The 16,900-nt window shown below is 42.0% G+C and overlaps 1 protein-coding gene across 1 annotated transcript in view; it reads right to left on the bottom strand.

The window, feature by feature from the left end:
• Positions 1-6,916: 6,916 nt before the first annotated feature.
• The window catches only part of LOC129385858 (uncharacterized), a 38,233-nt gene continuing 28,249 nt past the window's right edge, over positions 6,917-16,900 (bottom strand). Inside the window, exons 7-8 of the mRNA XM_072289467.1 lie at positions 8,236-8,352; positions 6,917-8,174 (exon numbers count right to left, since the gene is read on the bottom strand). Of these exons, the coding sequence (XP_072145568.1) occupies positions 8,022-8,174; positions 8,236-8,352 (270 nt within the window). The 3' untranslated portion in view covers positions 6,917-8,021. The remainder of the gene's footprint in view (positions 8,175-8,235; positions 8,353-16,900) is intronic.

Below are 16,900 nucleotides of genomic sequence, written 5' to 3' on the forward strand. Positions count from 1 at the left end.
CTCTGTGTTTTTGGCCGTTGAATATAGTCTCCTGGCCCAGTTGTTTACCCCCATATCGCACGCTATGTTGCCTGTTGTGTGTCGAGTTTAGGTGCTCCGGAGGTTTGGTTTATGAATGAAGGAGTCTTTGCAGCTCATATGCTAGGTGTCCTCGTATCTCACGGTCAGATTTACAGCTCCCGAGGCAAAGAATTTTTGCCGCAGGCTGCACCTGTACTTTGTCTGGCTATTTGTTTGTTTGGTCTTTCTCATAGAAGTCTTCCAGCGTGGTAAAGTTGGTAATACCTGTCAGCACCTGTATCCCTGTGCTCAATAAATTGTATTTTTTTGTGCGCTCTTGGTAATTCACATCGTACAATACGCTCTACACAAGAACAGCATCGGCGATTTAGAAACAAAACAAGAAACGATAACAAACAACAAACAACCTAAATACAAAAGTCCACGATCATGACTGCTACCAGGAAAACAGTGTCATCACTCATTATATACGCAAATAACGGCACTCCACTTAACAAGGTTGAAGACCATAAATATGTAGGCGTTACGTTAACCTCGGAGCTTAAGTGGGACAAACAGATGAGTACTATAATCTCAAAGGCGCTGCGCAAATAATATTTCTTAAAGACAAGCCTGATGCTCGCAACCACGTAAACGAAGTTGCTAGCTTATACATCTCATGCAAGGCCTGTTCTCGAATGCGCTAACACAGTCTGGTTTCCGCATACACTGACTAGCATAAGCAAACTCGAATCAATGCAAAGGGAAAGGTGCGATGTTCATTCATAGCAAATGTAAACGTACAGAGTCGCCAACAAATCTTTTAACCCAGTCTGGTATGCGAAGGCTATCCACAAGAGCGAAACGGCCTAGCTTAAAATTCTTGTTTCAACTACTTAAAATAACTATAGGATAGATACTGCCAAATATATGTAACTTTCCCAGGCTCGACCTACACGCAGTAAGCTTGTGCACAGATTGACAGAATACATATGTAAATACGACACGTTGAAGTATTCTTTCTTCCCGCTCGCAATATCAGAATGGAACCAACTTCACGCTACTATCACCAGCATTGAATCATTATATGGATTTATCTCATAAATATTAAAAGAAACTGCATGTGCGTATCAGTACTTGTGCATGCAGGGGCATCGGCACAGATTTCTTTGTTCGTTAGGAAATTTGAGTAAGCCTTCTCATTTAGGACAATTCATTCGTTTGCCATAATGATTCTCAAGCGCTAGAAGTTATATTTGTTTCTCTTGTTTCATTACTTGGCCTCCGTGATACCTGTGCTGTCGTGGTTCTCCTTGGAAATTTCTCGTAAAGCCTAATGAATTTTTTTTCCTATTCCGTTTGATCTTAACATTGTATTACTTGCATAGTTCAGTGGGAAGCGGCAGCACCGCAGCAACAATGTCGCTTACACATGCCTTGCTTACCTTATAGGTGAGTTACTATAATGAGGTATCAAACTTTCGTTCAAACAATATTTCCTTAATGGTGCTGCCGCTCCCATGTGTGGAACTCTTGAGTGTGTTATGGTCCTGTTTTGTTCCCCTGCTTTCTGCAATCCACGTCTAACTACAGAATAACTACTTCAGCTCATTCTAGAAAAACAAACCCAGTTAGAAGCTAGATTGACTAACATAGAAGAGAAACTTGCCACGTTTACTGAACACTGCAAAAGTTATCAAGCCTTGAAAGTACTGTCTATGACCTGCCGCTCACAGAGCAATATCAACAACAAAAATAAATGTATGGAAGATCGATAGAAACGAAACAATATTATCGTGTTTGGTGTTAAGGTGGACCCCAATGACACGAGGAAAGATTTGGAAGACAAGGTTCTCAAACAAATCTTTTATGATTAGCTTGGCAATACCGTTACGTGGCTAGAACGAATGCACAGATTGGGTCAAAACAGCCTGATCCAGTGAGACCAGTTATCATGCGGTTGTACGACTTTAACGAAAAAAACAACCATATTAACGAACTGCAAGAAGTTAAAGGGCGAAGACGTAAGCATATCAGCCGATTTCTCGCAAGATACGCTGCAGAAAAGGAAACAGTTGTGGTGTTCGGCAAGGACTGATAAGCCAGAAGGTGCCAAAGTTAAACTTGTTCATGATAAACTGATAATCAATTACTAAGGTAATACTTGGCACCTGCACACAAACGCTCGCGTAAAGCTCTCCGGCAGTGAAAAAAGCAGATTCCCCAAGAGGCTGAGTGACATAAGCAGTCACAAGAACTAAGGCTAATAAATGGGAATTCTCGGAGCATTATTAATGAAATAAAAGAACTCGAATATTTATCAATTATTCGTGACCCTCATATCATCGGTATAAAAGAAACCTGGTTACATTCCGAGATTCAAAGCAGTAAACTTTTTCCCAATGCATATGGAGTTCTTCGGAGAGATCGGATGGCGAGATGTGACGGCATAGCATTACTCATAAAGAAATCTGAAATATGAATCACTACCTCCCATTAATGATCATGAAAGTATGTGGTGCAAGCTATCTTTTGATGATGCAACACTGACTGTTGGCGTACTCTATAGGACGTCATCAAGTCTAATCGAATTTATCAAAAAAATTGGCGAATATCTTATGACCGTCGTGAATACCAGGAGCCGAGTAGTCATTTTGGGCGATCTTAATCTGCCAGGCGTAAACTGGGAGGCAAGAGTCCCAGGGTCGTTAGACAGGCGTCATGCTGATAGCATGTTAGAAACGATGGCTACACACGGCCTTATTCAGGTTGTTCGGGAGCGAACGCGAATAGAAGAAAACTGCGCAACAGTACTGGATTTCTTACTTATATCCGATGACACGTGTGATTATGAATTCGCAATAGAAGGAATTTCAGGTCACCAGGCCGTTGTTGCCACTCATAAATAGAGCAAGAAATATTTTAACGATAAAACCATAAAAGTTTATGACTTTCCCCACGCCGATGACACGTCTATTCTAGACTACTTGGAAATCTCTCTCGATAAAATGCCCCTATACAGAGACAAATAAAATGTGGAATTACTTTACAGTCATCGTGAAAGAATGTTTGTCTCGATTTGTTCTACAGAAAGAAAAGAAATTAGGGAAACCTAATCCTTGGATCAACGGGAATATAATCCATCTAAAACGACGCCTACGGCGCGCACGGCATAGATTCCCTAGGAATCCAACACTGCAAACCACACTTAGTAGCCAAGTCCGAAAAGAGTCAAAAAGGGCAAGAATAATTTTTTTTCAGAACACTGACTGAATAACAACAGAATTATCCAGAAAAATTTTGGAGGTACTTGTCTGGTTATAATTCTACTGTAAGCAGCATCTTAGTAAATTGAAATATCTGTAACAAGCCACTGGTGATAACCCAAGAATTCTATCGTTTCTTTATCTCTGTATTTGCATCGAAACTTGGTAGAGCATCGGTAGAATCGCCATGTAAGATGCACTGTGATAGCAATGTTCTGGTATCAAAAGAAGGCGTTATCTCCCTGCTTTTAAACTTAGATAGCAAGAAGTCCGCAGGGCCAGACATGATTCCAAACAAATTTTTGAAGAGGTACTGCAAATGGGTTTCACTTTTTTGTTTAAAATCTTTTCGCTTTATTGGATCAGTGTGCTGTGCCGAGTGAATGGCTGTTGGCAAGAGTTGTACCCGTACATAAATCTGGAGACAGGTAATGTTTTGAAAATTATCGTCCTATATCGATCATATCCACAGTATGCAAAATGCTAGAGCATATTAATTGTAAATACCTGGTGCAGTACCATAAAAACCATAATCTTCTTTACAGCAAGCAACATGGGTTCTGTAGTCGCCCCTCAACAGTTACACCATTATTCGAAACTGTTCACAGCTTTGCTGCAGTCATTAGCTCCAAAGAACAAATTGACCTAATAGCATTAGATTTCTCGAAGGCCTTCGACAAGGTGTGTCACAAGGAACTTATTGAAAAAATATTCACGTTCGGCACCAATCCGAATGCTATAAAATGGGTACAGGCCCATTTAGATAATCGAAACAATTCGTTGAGATCCATGGTGAGCGTTCAACTTTAAATATGTCCTCTTGTATCCCGCAATCACGTATCAGAATCGGGTTTTATTGAGATCATTAGAATGATTACAAGTTGTTAATATTCAGGAGGAGGTCCCGGAGTCAAAGACTGCAATGGGACTGCAAGACTGCAATGCCATCTTATTTTTTATATATATTAGGCATACTGGGAAGGACATATATTTCTTTGTTTAGGTGCGGCTATTCGCCAATGATTGTTTATTAATTTGTCGCGTTGAAAATATTCACAATCAAGTTTGATTAAATGAGTCTCTGAGAAAGATTCACAGTTGGTGTGTTCAGTGGGGAATGAGTATTAATCTTGCAAATACATTTTACATGATCATTTCTAAGAAAAAAGAGCCTCTAGTTTTCCCATATACAATCAATAACACCGAAATAAAACGCGTCAGCAAGCTGCGGTACCTCGGCGTCACAATCACTAGCAATCTAAAGTGGCATGAACATGTAAACCGTATCTGTGGTTCGCCGCAAAAAAAAAAAAGAAAAACAACTCGGCTTCCTAAAACGAAAACTTAAGATAGCTAACCCTGATGTTAAACTTAAAGCATATAAAACTATCATCAATCCAGCTTTGGAATATGTAGGCATAATCTGGCACCCCTATCAGCAGTATCTCACTGATAGATTAGAACGGGTTCAAAGACATGCAGTCAGATCTATTCTTTCCGCCTACCAACAACACCAGTCAGTAACAGGTCTGCTCGCTTTAGGGCAACTCCCAGAACTCAGCACTAGAATAAAAATAGCCTGATTAAAATTTTTGTATCAACTATATAACAGCAAAAAAAAAATTTCGATCCTGGCGACCTCCTAGAAGACTAACGCCTCGTATTAATCACCTATGGATATGAAGTGGATGTTCTTAAATATTAATTTCTTCCCAAAACAATAATAGATTGGAATAACCTTCACCCGCAATTAGTTGTTGACACTAAATCAACAGTGAGCTTTGTGTGTAAGTTGAGAACTTGTGTTAAGTAAGAATTATGCTTCCTTGTATACATGTCGTTTCAACGGTAATTGTCATGTATTGTTGTTATTCCAGCCTTGCATGACGTGCATTTTTACACTTCTCCTCTGAACTTCTTGTTTTGTTTGTTGCCACCCTGTAAAAGCTCAGTAAGGCTTACAGTATTTGAATAAATAATAAATAAATAAATAAAATAAATAAATAAATGATTTTTATACCTTGCGCTGCATGTCGTTTATTGCATGATCAGCCCTTTGTTTGTCTTGTAGTGTACAAAAGAATTATTGTTGAGCCCAACTGCCACGCTCTCGAAGGAGAGCAGCTATACTGAAAATAAATAAATAAATAAATAAATAAACAAACAAATAAATAAATAAATAAATAAGTGAATAAATAAATAAATAATTTAATAAAAAAATTAATGATTTTTATACCTTGCGCTGCATGTCCTTTATTGCATGATCAGCCCTTTGTTTGTCTTGTAGTATACAAAAGAATTATTGTTGAGCCCAACTGCCACGCTCTCGAAGGAGAGCAGCCTTACTGAAAATAAATAAATAAATAAATAATTTAATAAATTAATTAATTAATGATTTTTATACCTTTCACTGCATGTCCTTTATTGCATGATCAGCCCTTTGTTTGTCTTGTAGTATACAAAAGAATTATTGTTCAGCCCAACTGCCACGCTCTCGAAGGAGAGCAGCCTTACTGAAAATAAATAAATAAATAAATAAGTGGTCTATACCTTGAAGGAATTCGAAGAAAGTTAAATAGGTTAAGAGGAAGCTTTAGCTCGGGCCCAACTCCGACGCGGCCTATTCAAATACATGTAAAAACGCAAAAACGTTTTCCTGAGATAACCCCTGGACCGATTTTAATGAAATTTGTTGCATTTGAGAGAGAAAGTTAAATTCTAGTGACTGGTGGAAGCGGAATATTGATTTAGGGTTCGAATTTTGTTAAAAAAATTCTCAAAAATTCAGACGTTTGAAAAAAATAGAAGCACGAAGTTTACAAGCTAATAGCTCTGCATCAAGAACAGATATCGCGATTCCGTAAACGGAATCCATTAGACCATTCAAAGCGGACAAACTTGATATGTCAGTTTACATCTTACGTGAATTTGTTACGTTGTTTACGAAGGTTCTGCAAAAGTTGTAATTACAGATTACTCCATTTTTTGAGGTTCATTTGTAACATATCGATTTTGTCCGCTTTAGATGTACTATCAGGTACAATTCACAGAATTGCGATATCATTTTTTCTTGCTGAGTTACGGAGTTGTAAACTTGATAGTCTCGTTTTCTGAAAATTTGCTATTTTTTGCCGAATTTTTATAAAAATTTGACGACCTAAATCGAAAATTCCAAACCAACAGTCACTAGATTTTAAGCTTTTCTTTTAAATGCAGCAAACCCCGTCAAATTTGGTGCAGTGGTTGCCGAGAAAAACGAATTCTCCTTTTACATGTATTTAGATACGAGTACCCGAGCTAAAGCTTCCTCTTAAGGCCTAAGTCAATCAGGAGCCACAACTACGGTGTGCCTTTAATCAAATTATGCCTTTGCACGTTAGTTAGGAATTTGAAGAGCCCACCCGCTAACACACAGTGCTGGTTATTTAAGTTCTGCCGTCGACGTAAATGTTCCCTGTACAATGCACCCGGCTGGCCTTGGTTATTTTCAATTATTTAACGAATGAAAAATAATAGTTTATTTATTTACTCAGTCTTTTTTCCTGATTTATTACTTACCGGAAAACCTATGTCTGTCCAGAAAGCTTAGAATGACTTCGTGAATATACCGTCACGGTGTCATAAGTGGTTATTGACCCTTAATGAAAAAAAAAGCATTATGTCATTTCATTGAATCAATAATCCTCCGAAATGTCTTGCCTGATTAAAAGCGTGGTGCTGGTCCTGTACAGTACTACAGCTGCCTCGGTGTCACTGCGCACTGATCTGTCATGACACAGACTTACCTTTAGCGTCACGTGCACCATCTGCTAATAAAAAACTAGTTTTTTTTTTAAAGTATAATCTCCGTCATGGCCGACAAAACGTAGAATTGGTTTCCTCTAAATCACTCATTGAATCAAAACTGGGATATGCATCTTATATCTGGAGGGCACAAGCAACATATGTAATCCACTTAGTTGAATCTGCTCGGAGCCGCGCTACTAGGTTCATCTATCTCACTATTCATATGACGTCGGTATTTCTGCACTGAAACAAGCATCCGGGTTAACATACTTATCTAATCGCCCAAGTATTGCTAGTCTTGAACACTAACACAAGCTCTCGCTCCACACCCATCATCTCCGAACGATGCACCATTGCCGCAGCACGGCATCTCTGACCGCACCAGCCATCCACAGCAAGTGACACGCCCGCGCGGCAGTACTGCTCATTTCCCGGCCTCGATCATTACCCGAACTGCGAGAGACCACAGCGGCCTTCCTGCTGCCATCAATTAGCCCGTCCTGGCACCAACAACATGTAATTAAAAACGTTCAATATAGTTAATGATATGAAAACGATGTGGAACATATGTAAAACCGATCGCTTATGTATATGCCCTCTCCCGGGGCCTTTTAGGACAATAAAGGGAAACTGTAATGAAGATAGCACGGACAATGTTCCCGACAGGTTACTTGATGTGAGGATGTGGTGCATAGAGGGAGCCATTGCACCCTGTTATTGCTGTCTGAAAAAAAAAAGAAACAACGATTACAAAACGACCACCCTAACGCATTCATCCCCAAGTACGGTGATAGGGAATGCGCACTATAGTGTGTCTCGTTGCTCCAGGTGTCAGGTACTGGATAGGGTCGAGAGAGCAAGTTTGCTATAGTCGAGACCACAGACGGGAAGTGAATCCACCAAAATGTCAGCAGAAACACCGAGCATATAGTAAGGGAACTACGCTCCATCGACGCATTTATTGCCGCACTACCGGGTGGTCCTCATGAATTCGTCGCGCAGTACTTGAATGGGCTCATACGGGCCGCTGAAGGCACATCTGCTCAAGAAGTCGGTGAAGTGAATGTCGAAGTACATCCACGCAGCGCGCCTTCGGTCAAGTTTGCGGGCGATGGTCTGCGCCTGCGCAGCGGGATGTTCGTGTCACTCACATTCTTCGGGCGCTACGGACTACGGGACTCACCTTTTGCCTGACTGTGGCGGTATTGTCGTACAAGAGGACCATTTTCTTCGTGCTGTTGCCGAAAGCAGCGTTGAAGTCCTTGATAGTGACCCGCCCTGCTATTTCACTTTCGCAAGCCTGCAGCAGAGGGCGCAGGTCCTAGATTAGGAAGATCGCCTTGGTTAGGCGCCGTTGTCATATCACACGCGAATAAAGCCAGTTAGTCTGGACGTTGCCTCTGCGGTATGTCCAACTTCACCAGGATGGATCAGTGCGGCTCAGAAGACTATATATATATATATATATATATATATATATATATATATATATATATATATATATATAAGGATTGCGACGTCCGTTGGATTTCCTTCTAAACACGCTATACATGAGAGAGTGTTGTGCGCAATAAAACAACAGAGAAGTACCACTTAAAATTGGCGATAACACCGGTGAAGTTAGTCATATGGTAAGTGATAGGAAAAGGAACATTAAGAAAAGGTGACATACATTATGTACTCGCCAGATCGCACGTGACACACGCAAACAAAACAAAAACACAAGAAAAACAATGACATACACTTCAAAACTACACTACGTACATTTTCCGGCCGGAAGTAATCAAGTAATGTAAGCCGGGATGGCAGCACAGTAGCCACGTGAGAGGCAGTAGAGACATGATTAGTTACTTTGCTAAGAATCCCTGGCTCCGGACAGGCCGCCATTGGAATATGAACCTGGCAATGTTTAACGCTAGAACGTTATCTAGTGAAGCGAGTCTAGCAGTGCTATTGGAGAAATTAGAGGGCAGTAAATGGGATATATTAGGGCTCAGTGAAGTTAGGAGGCCAAAAGAAGCATATACAGTGCTAAAAAGCGGGCACGTCCTGTGCTACCAGGGCTTAGCGGAGAGACCAGAACTAGGAGTCGGATTCCTGATTAATAAGAATATAGCTGGTAACATACAGGAATTCTATAGCATTAACGAGAGCGTGGCAGGTCTCGTTGTGAAACTTAATAACAGGTACAAAATGAAGGTTGTACAGGTCTACGCTCCTACATCCAGTCATGATGACCAGGAAGTCGAAAGCTTCTATGAAGACGTGGAATCGGCGATGGGTAGAGGGAAAGCAAAATACACTATACAAATGGGCGACTTGCCAAGGTAGGCAAGAAGCAGGCTGGAGACAAGGCAGTGGGGGAATATGGCATAGGCACTAGGAATAGCAAGGCAGAGTTATTAGTAGGGTTTGCGGAACAGAATAATATGCGGATAATGAATACCTTCTTCCGCAAGCGGGATAGCCAAAAGTGGACGTGGAGGAGCCCGAACAACGATACTAGAAATGAAATAGACTTCATACTCTGCGCCAACCCTGGCATCATACAAGATGTGGACGTGTTCGGCAAGGTGCGCTGCAGTGACCATAGGATGGTAAGAACTCGAATTAGCCTAGACCTGAGGAGGGAACGGAAGAAACTGGCACATAAGAAGCCGATCAATGAGTTAGCGGTAAGAGGGAAAATAGAGGAATTCCAGATCAAGCTACAGAACAGGTATTCGGCTTTAACTCAGGAAGAGGACCTTAGTGTTGAAGCAATGAACGACAATCTTGTGGGCATCATTAAGGAGTGTGCAATGGAAGTCGGTGGTAACTCCGTTAGGCAGGATACCAGTAAACTATCGCAGGAGACGAAAGATCTGATCAAGAAACGCCAATGTATGAAAGCCTGTAACCCTACAGCTAGAATAGAGCTGGCAGAACTTTCAAAGTTAATCAACAAGCATACGACAGCTGACATAAGGAAGTATAATATTGATAGAATTGAACATGCACTCAGGAACGGAGGAAGCCTAAAAGCAGTGAAGAAGAAACTAGGAATTGGCAAGAATCAGATGTATGCGTTAAGAGACAAAGCCGGCAATATCATTACTAATATGGATGAGACAGTTCAAGTGGCTGAGGAGTTCTATAGAGATTTATACAGTACCAGTGGCACCCACGACGATAATGGAAGAGAAAATCGTATAGAGGAATTCGAAATCCCACAGGTAACGCCGGAAGAAGTAAAGAAAGCCTTGGGAGATATGCAAAGTGGGAAGGCAGCTGGGGAGGATCAGGTAACAGCAGATTTGTTGAAGGATGGTGGGTAGATTGTTCTAGAGAAACTGGCCACCCTGTATACGCAATGCCTCATGACCTCGAGCGTACCGGAATTTTGCAAGAACGCTAACATAATCCTAATGCATAAGAAAGGGGACGCCAAAGACTTGAAAAATTATAGACCGATCAGCTTACTCTGAGTTGCCTACAAACTATTTACTAAGGTAATCGCAAATAGAATCAGGAACACCTTAGACTTCTGTCTAGCAAAGGACCAGGCAGGATTCCGTAAAGGCTACTCAACAATAGACCATATTCACACTATCAGTCAGGTGATAGAGAATTGTGCGGAATTTAACCAACCCCTATATATAGCATTCATTGATTACGAGAAAGCGTTTGATTCTGTCGAAACCTCAGCAGTCATGGAGGCATTACGAAATCAGGGTGTAGACGAGCCGTATGTAAGAATACTGAAAGATATCTATAGCGGCCCCACAGCCACCGTAGTCCTCCATAAAGATTGCAACAAAATCCCAATAAAGAAAGGCGTCAGGCAGGGAGATACGATCTCTCCGATGCTATTCACAGCGTGTTTACAGGAGGTATTCAGAGACCTGGATTGGGAAGAATTGGGGATAACTGTTAATGGAGAATACCTTAGTAACTTGCGATTCGCTGATGATATTGCCTTGCTTAGGAACTCAGGGGACCAATTGCAATGCATGCTCACTGACCTGGAGAGGCAAAGCAGAAGAGTGGATCTAAAAATTAATCTGATGAAAACTAAAGTAATGTTTAACAGTCTCCGAAGAGAACAGCAATTTATAATAGGTAGCGAGGCACTGGAAGTGGTAAGGGAATACATCTACTTAGGGCAGGTAGTGACGGCGGATCCGCGTCATGAGACGGAAATAATCAGAAGAATAAGAATGGGCTGGGGTGCGCTTGGCAGGCATTCTCAGATCATGAACAGCAGGTTGCCATTATCCGTCAAGAGAAAAGTGCATAATAGCTGTGTCTTACCAGTACTCACCTACGGGGCAGAAACCTGGAGGCTTATACGAAAAGGGTTCTACTCAAATTGAGGACGACGCAACGAGCTATGGAAAGAAGTATGATGGGAGTAACGTTAAGGGATAAGAAAAGGGCAGATTGGGTGAGGGAGCAAACACGAGTTAATGACATCTTAGTTGAAATCAAGAAAAAGAAATGGGCATGGGCAGGACATGTAATGGGGAGGGAAGATAACTGATGATCATTAAGGGTTACGGACTGCATTCCAAGGGAAGGGAAGCGAAGCAGGGGGCGGCAGAAAGCTAAGTGGGCGGATGAGATAAAGAAGTTTGCAGGGACGACATGGCCACAATTAGTACATGACCGGGGTTGTTGGAGAAGTATTGGAGAGGCCTTTGCCCTGCAGTGGGCAAAGGCCTGCCCTGCAGTGATGATGATGATGATGATGACTTTACTAAAATTTGAATACCATCTACCCGCCGTGGTTGCTCAGTGGCTATGGTGTTAGGCTGCTGAGCACGAGGTCGCGGGATCGAATCCCGGCCACGCGGCCGCATTTCGATGGGGGCGAAATGCGAAAACACCCGTGTACTTAGATTTAGGTGCACGTTAAAGAACCTCAGGTGGTCGAAATTTCCGGAGTCCTCCACTACGGCGTGCCTCATAATCACAAAGTGGTTTCGGCACGTAAAACCCCATAATTTAATTGTGAATACCATCTGGCTACGCTCCCGTGAAACGAAGCACGTTGCAAGGTGTGCGTGCATATGCAAACTACGCAGAAAGTGATTAGTACCTTTCCGGAGGTTACCCTAAAAATTCGCGGATCCTTTATTTGCGATACATCCAACGTTATGCACATGCTTGACCAAACCGTGTGAAGAAAACAGTATATTGGCCAAACAAAAGCTCGTTTTGAATACGTTTTATTAACCACAGATCGCATGCTAATACGCTTCCTATACCTACCATTAGCAAGACGTGTTCGCCTACCAGGGCATCCCTTCGAAAAACTAAAGGCCTCTATACTTGAATCACGCCTTCATTCCTATCACGATCGCGAAGTCCGCGTGTCGTAATTAATATAAAAGGTTAACACCGTGTCATCTGGCATTAACGAAAGCACAGACAGGCTATCCCGCCTGCCTATTAAGCATCGTTGACGTTAGCCGTGACTCCCTATGCACGCTATTAGACGCTTTTGCTGTTTCTTTTTTAAACCTTCCCTTTTTGCGATGTTGCGTTAATTAAATGTCAGTGACGTCAATAGTCTCTGCACGACACACTATTCCGCCATACAGATGCCAACAGCTGCCCTCATACTTCATCTAGCTCGCTATGGCGGTTACTGAGCGTTGTGTATCACCTGCATTCAGGCTGTACTGTCGAATGGCGCTTTATTAACTCCACGTTTTTTTATTGATCTCGATGGTTTGCATTGTGATGTTCAGTAAAGTAACGATCCATTTCTGTACTGCGTGCCGCGTGGGTACTGTGCTGCCACCCCTGCTTATATACTTGATTAGTTCCGGCCGTAATACGTCTGTATATAGCTTAGTTGTGAAGTGTATGTCTTTCTTTCTTTCTTTGTCACGTGCCATCTGGCCACATGTCGCGAGTACAGAATGTATGTCAACTGTCTTTAATGTTCGATTTCCGATCACTTACCATATGACTAACTTCGCCGGTGTTATCGCCATGTTTCTGTCGTCTTTCTCCGTTGTCATTATTGTGCACAACAATATCTCAGGTATAGCGTGTTCATAGGGAAACCCAATGACATGCATTGTTACTTGACAAAGGCTGGTTCGGCAGCCGAAACGTTGTAAAACACACTGTGCAAGAGCAACGTACGTCGAACTGTCTGCTTCTTCATTATACCACTAGGGCCATCGGGATTCCCTTTACCACAACTATATATATATATATATATATATATATATATAGAGAGAGAGAGAGAGAGAGAGAGAGAGAGAGACGTGAGCTCGTATCACATCAGCGCTGAATTGATTTTTCACTCACTTTCATTGCCATTAATTTATTATGTTTCTGTAATTAAGTTAGGAAATGCAGCTAATTGCGCCTGTTGCCCTTGGTGCCCTTGCCTTATGGTATGACTGATAAAACCAAGCTTCTCGGTTTCCTTTATTCTAATTCGCACGCATACCCGCACGCTTACACATGTATACCCATATAACACACACACACACATACACACACACACACACACACATATATATATATATATATATATATATATATATATATATATATATATATATATATATATATATATATATATATACAGATGTCTCACGACTTCAAGGGTCCAAGAGAACTGGAAGAATGCCAGCATTATACTAATCTACAGAAAGAGACGTTAACTAATTGAAAAATAATAGGCCCGTTAGCTTACTTCCTGTATTGCATGATATATTCACGAAGCTAATTTCCAATAGAATAAGGGCAATACTTCAGTCAACCAAGGGAACAGGCGGGATTCAGGATGGGATACTGTACAATGGATCACGTCCATGTAATCAATCAGGTAATCGAGAAATCTGCAGAATAAGATCAGCCTCTCTATAGGGTTTTCATAGATTACGATAATACATTTTATTCAGCAGAGATACTAGCTGACAGAGAGGGATTACGTAATCAAGGAATACAGGAGGCATACGCAAATATCTTGGAAAATATCTATAAATGTTCCACAGCTACCCGAATTCTCCATGAGCGGGAAGACACCTGTAAAGAAAGCGGTCAGGCAAGGAGACACAATCTCTCCAATGCCATTCACTGCATGCTTGGAAGAAGTATTCAAGCTATTAAATTGGGAAGGCTTAGGAGTAAGGATCGACGGCGAATATCTCAGCAACCTTCGGTTTCCACATGACATTTTCCTATTTAGCAACACTGGGGACGAATTGGAACAAATCATTGAAGACCTTAACCGAGTGAGTGTAAGTGTGGGGTTGAAGATTACTATGCACAAAACAAAGATAATGATCAATAGCCTGGCAAGGGAACAAGAGTTCAGTATCGCCAGTCAGACTCTAGAGTCTGTGAAGAAGTACGTTTGCCTAGGTCAATTACTCACAGGGAACCCTGATCATGAGAAGCAAACTTACAGAAGAATAAAATTGGGTTGGAGCACATACGGCAGACGTCATCCGATCCTGACTAGAAGCTTACCATTGCCACTAAAAAAAAGAGTGTACAATCAGTACATTCTACCGGTGCTAACATATGGGGCAGAAACTTGGAGACTGACAAAGAAGCTCGAGAACAAGTTAAGGACCGCATAGAGAGCGATGAAACGAATAATGTTAGGCGTAACGTTATGAGACAGGAAGGGTGTGGTATGGATCAGAGAGCAAACGGAGATAACCGGTATTCTAATTAAAATTAAAAGAAAGAAATGGAGCTGAGCAGGTCAGGTAAGGCGTAGGTTATATAATAGGTGGGCCATTTGGGTACAGTAGGGCTGCCACGAGAAGGGAAACGAAGTCGAGGACGGCAGAAGACTGGGTGGGGTGATGAAACTAATAAATTCGCAGGCCCAAGTTGGAATTTGGTTGGCGCAGGACAGGGGCAATTGGAGCTCGCCGGGAGAGGCCTTCATCCTGCAGTCGACCTAAAATAGACTGATGCTATATATATATATATATATATATATATATATATATATATATATATATATATATATATATATATATATATATATATATATATATATATATATATATATATATATATATATATATATATATATATATATATATATATATATATATGTAGTGTCCAAAGTGCAGCTGCACTCCGACACACTTTAATTGACCTGAGCATTGACGGTACGTAATCGAAACTTCCCTCCTGCGTTGTAGCAGTGTTTGAACGAAGAGTGCGAATGTGTGTCTTTTTTTTTTCAAGAGGAATGCACCACCAGTGTCGTTTTTTCTTATTGCGATAGCAGTTCGATGGACACTTCAGGCACGTTTCTGCCGTCGGTGTCACCGTAAGGTTCCGCATAAAGACCAAGGGCAATAACACCGTCCCCGTGCGCCGCTTGATCTATGTGCCATTGAGAGCATGCGTGGGGAGCGGACGCTATGTTTTTGGGCTGATAGGCAAGAGGTCGCGGGATTTCCGGAGTGCCCCATTACGTAAAAATTGTAACAGCGCAAACACACGCATCTACAAAGTAACAAGGACGAGAAACAAGCGTTTGTGTCTCGTCCTTGTTACTTTGTGGTTGCGTGTGTTTGCGCTGTTACAACGTTTACGTGAATTATGCACCAACTTGCCTGCAAAGAAGTTTTAATGATACCCCATTAAGGCGTGACTAATAATCAGAAAGTGGTGTTGGGACCCGTAATGAAAGTTTTGAGGGGATCCGGGCATCGCGGCTCAATCTGGCGCGCTCAAGCGAGGAAGGCAAACGCGCCGTCTTCCGTTGCCCGAAAGGCCGTGGGGGAATGAGCGGGTCGGATGGCGGCGTTGTGTGCCGGCAGCAACTTGAGTATTTCCCGACAGGGCGCAGAGGGAACTGACCCTCACAGCTCAATCTCGCACGCCGACGGGACGAAAGCAGGGAGGCGGGAAGGAAGGGGTGGTGTCTCGTACCATTGTTCTGCACACGGCCCATACCTTTGTTCGCGCTGTGTTCTCGCCGCTCTTGCGCTGAAGCGGTAAACAACGGTATCCTTCGCTCGCTTCTGCTGCCCCGCTTGCTCAAACCAGTGTTTTGACAGCGAGCGTCCACGCTCATCGCGTGTTATGTGTTCATGATTGCTTGGGAGCGCTGACATCATGCTTGCTGATTCATTCAGTAAGCAAATTTTCCAAGTTTATGCAGCCGACAAAGCTACTATCCTTACTTCCTATAGCTGTTTACTAATTTGCTTGCAATCGATGTTTCAGATATTATGAAGGGAGCAAGATGATTTATTTTCGGTTATTCAGAAGGGAAAGATGACACCGATAATGGCAACCGCATTCTTAGTACGATCCGCAGAGTACGTGCGGGTATGTCAGGGATAGGGTGAGACAAACAAGCAGAAACCTACCGGTACATGATTGACACTGAAAGGCCTAAAGCACTGCTATAATGCAGCAAAGAAATTACAAAAATACGCATGCTATGACAGCTAGTCCTGCTAACTGCAAGGTTTTCAAATGTGAGTGATCTATTAAAGTATAATTTTTCGGGAGTGCTGCCCATTGCGTAACGTAGATGCATTGTGGCGAACGTTGATTGATAGCCGAAGAGACAATGTTTCAAATCCTTCAGCGTGATGCACACGAATCAAGCGACCACCCAGGGTATCGTTCTGTCACTTTTATGGCCTCTTTCTTTTCTTTTCGAACTCGTATGGCCGGGAGCGAGCTGCCAAATCACGTCGCAAAATCCACCAGCCAAACTGTGAAATGCAGCTGCTGCGAATACTTATTGCTCACCATAAAGAAGTCTGGCTAAACGTCTATTTCTCCGCTGCCTGCGTGGTTTCCTTTTATCTCTTCGTGTCTTTTTTTTTTTTTTAGGATACCCCCGCACTCGGACA

This window comes from Dermacentor andersoni, chromosome 7 (genome assembly GCF_023375885.2).
Source record: "Dermacentor andersoni chromosome 7, qqDerAnde1_hic_scaffold, whole genome shotgun sequence".
Classification (NCBI taxonomy): domain Eukaryota; kingdom Metazoa; phylum Arthropoda; class Arachnida; order Ixodida; family Ixodidae; genus Dermacentor; species Dermacentor andersoni.